We start from the raw sequence: 1,896 nt of genomic DNA on the forward strand, positions 1-1,896 counted from the left end.
GCTGCTGCCGCCGCCGCTGCTCCGCCACCACCACCAGAAAAGAAACCACCGATCAGGTTCAAAGACGCCGTGGGGAGGAAGTTCAACTTTCCTTTTCATCTTTGCGCCAAATGGAGCGTAAGTACTTCCCCACAAGTCGTGAGTAGCATCGTTTCTTAACACTCCACAGGGGATGGAAGAGCTTATCCGACAGGCTTTTTTACACGTTGAGGGCATTGGACCACACGTTCAAGAGGGTCACTACGATCTTCTGGGCCCTAATGGTGAAATCATCCTGCCCCAAGTGTGGGATACGGTTGTCGAGCCAGACTGGACCGTTACAATGCATATGTGGCCGCTGCCACCAGAGCCCGAAAAGCCGAAGACGCCGCCGCCACCACCAGCACCACCTGAGGGAGAAATCGTGAACCTAGATGAACTGCTCGGTCCGGGAAAGAAGGTCAAAGGTAAAGGTGCGAAGAAATCCATTCCTCCGCCAGCTCCGCCTCCTCCGCCCCCCGTACCAAGCCTTGATGCTGTAAATCCTACTGCTCCTTTAGACGCACCTGCACCTGCACCTGCACCTGGCGGAAAGGAAGTTGACAAAGCATCCAAAAAAGCAGGCCCTGCGAAGAACGGTCCGAAGAAAGTGGTTCCCGCGAGCAGCTTCAGCGCTTGGATGATGGGTGGCAAAGCCGCCAAACCGCCTGCAAAGGCTTTAAAAGAGACAAAAAAGCCTGATGGGGCTGCTGGATCGCAGAACGGTGCGCCTGCCAACGAAGGCAGCTGCATCGTCATGTGAAACCACCTTCGATCTCTACGGTTCATCTTCAGTTCATCAAGAGCTCTATTGGCCAGTGTAAATAGTGGAGATGATACGACGACGATTTCCAGCCAGAATGAGAGGATTGTGCATGTCGGGCAGATTGCGAGGCATTTTTGTCTTTTTCTTTGTTATGGCCAATGATCTCTCGTCATTTCTGTCTTGGTAATTTTCCGAGCATCGACAGTTTCTACCAGCTTATACCTCTTGACGAACCGATGGTGGCGGTGGGAAGCGGCGTGGTTATATGAGCTCCATCAGGAGGCATGGCTTTTCCTCCTGAGCACCTCGGGATTGGTTTCTCATGCCTCGTGCGATATCAATTTGAAATAATGTGGTTCACGGTTCATGGTGCATGGTGCACGGGTGTTTAGCTGGTGCTACGGAGCGACATGAGCGATATTACAATTGGGTTTGGGACAATCAGAAGCATGGAAGGGTAGCGATCTTCTCAACATAACTGGCGATTACTGGTTTATGGCTTGGGCATTTGGTGATACGATACCCTTGCGCAACTGGCTCTGTCGTGCCATGATGTATGTCATGTTTATCAAGAACCATAGATCCAATCGTGACTACTAAGACCTTTTCCCACCTTCCAGTGAGCACTGAATGAAGACGACACGATGCCCAGTGATGGTCGATCTCGAAAACTTGAGAATAGTAGGGTACAGTATAGTGCCACTACTAGGAGGTGATGTTGTACCTCTGGCCGGATGTTCCATGTTCTCGTGCAAGCTTCTTATTGGATATACTGCATACTGTGGCCCATTTGGGTCATGTATTCAGAAGAAATAGAAAATGGCCCCCCACTGGAGGCTACCTTATCCATCCACCCTGTACCATGACTATTTATCAGTAGACTTGAGACACTTCCATATTGACTCCTTTGTCGTCCCCGGATATCTTGTTGATGACCTGTTGTCGAAGCCGACTGCACCAATGAAGCGACTGGGGATTCAATTGTCGTTTAACAATGTCTGTTCGGGTCCTCATCCGGGACCACCCACGCCGTACGGTTGCTCTAACCACTGGTGACCATGCGCTGGTCTTTCGACACACTCATTCATCAGCAGAGGACAAGCAGAAGAGCT

General features: G+C 50.9%; 2 protein-coding genes across 2 annotated transcripts in view; both read left to right on the forward strand.

Annotated features, from left to right (window-relative positions):
- Positions 1-322: 322 nt before the first annotated feature.
- On the forward strand, positions 323-781 carry EPUS_06930 (uncharacterized protein; the record flags this gene model as incomplete). The annotated part of the gene is made up of 1 exon (XM_007808066.1): positions 323-781. One exon carries the CDS (start codon positions 323-325, stop codon positions 779-781), a length of 459 nt encoding a protein of 152 aa, XP_007806257.1.
- A 997-nt stretch (positions 782-1,778) lies between these two features.
- EPUS_06931 (uncharacterized protein) overlaps positions 1,779-1,896 on the forward strand; it is a gene marked incomplete at both ends in the record, with an annotated part of 4,133 nt that continues 4,015 nt past the window's right edge. The window contains one exon of the mRNA XM_007808067.1: positions 1,779-1,896. This exon is cut by the window's right edge and continues 240 nt beyond it. Coding sequence (XP_007806258.1) covers positions 1,779-1,896 — 118 coding nt within the window.

Source organism: Endocarpon pusillum (assembly GCF_000464535.1).
Source record: "Endocarpon pusillum Z07020 unplaced genomic scaffold scaffold826, whole genome shotgun sequence".
In the NCBI taxonomy this organism is placed as follows: Eukaryota; Fungi; Ascomycota; class Eurotiomycetes; order Verrucariales; family Verrucariaceae; genus Endocarpon; species Endocarpon pusillum.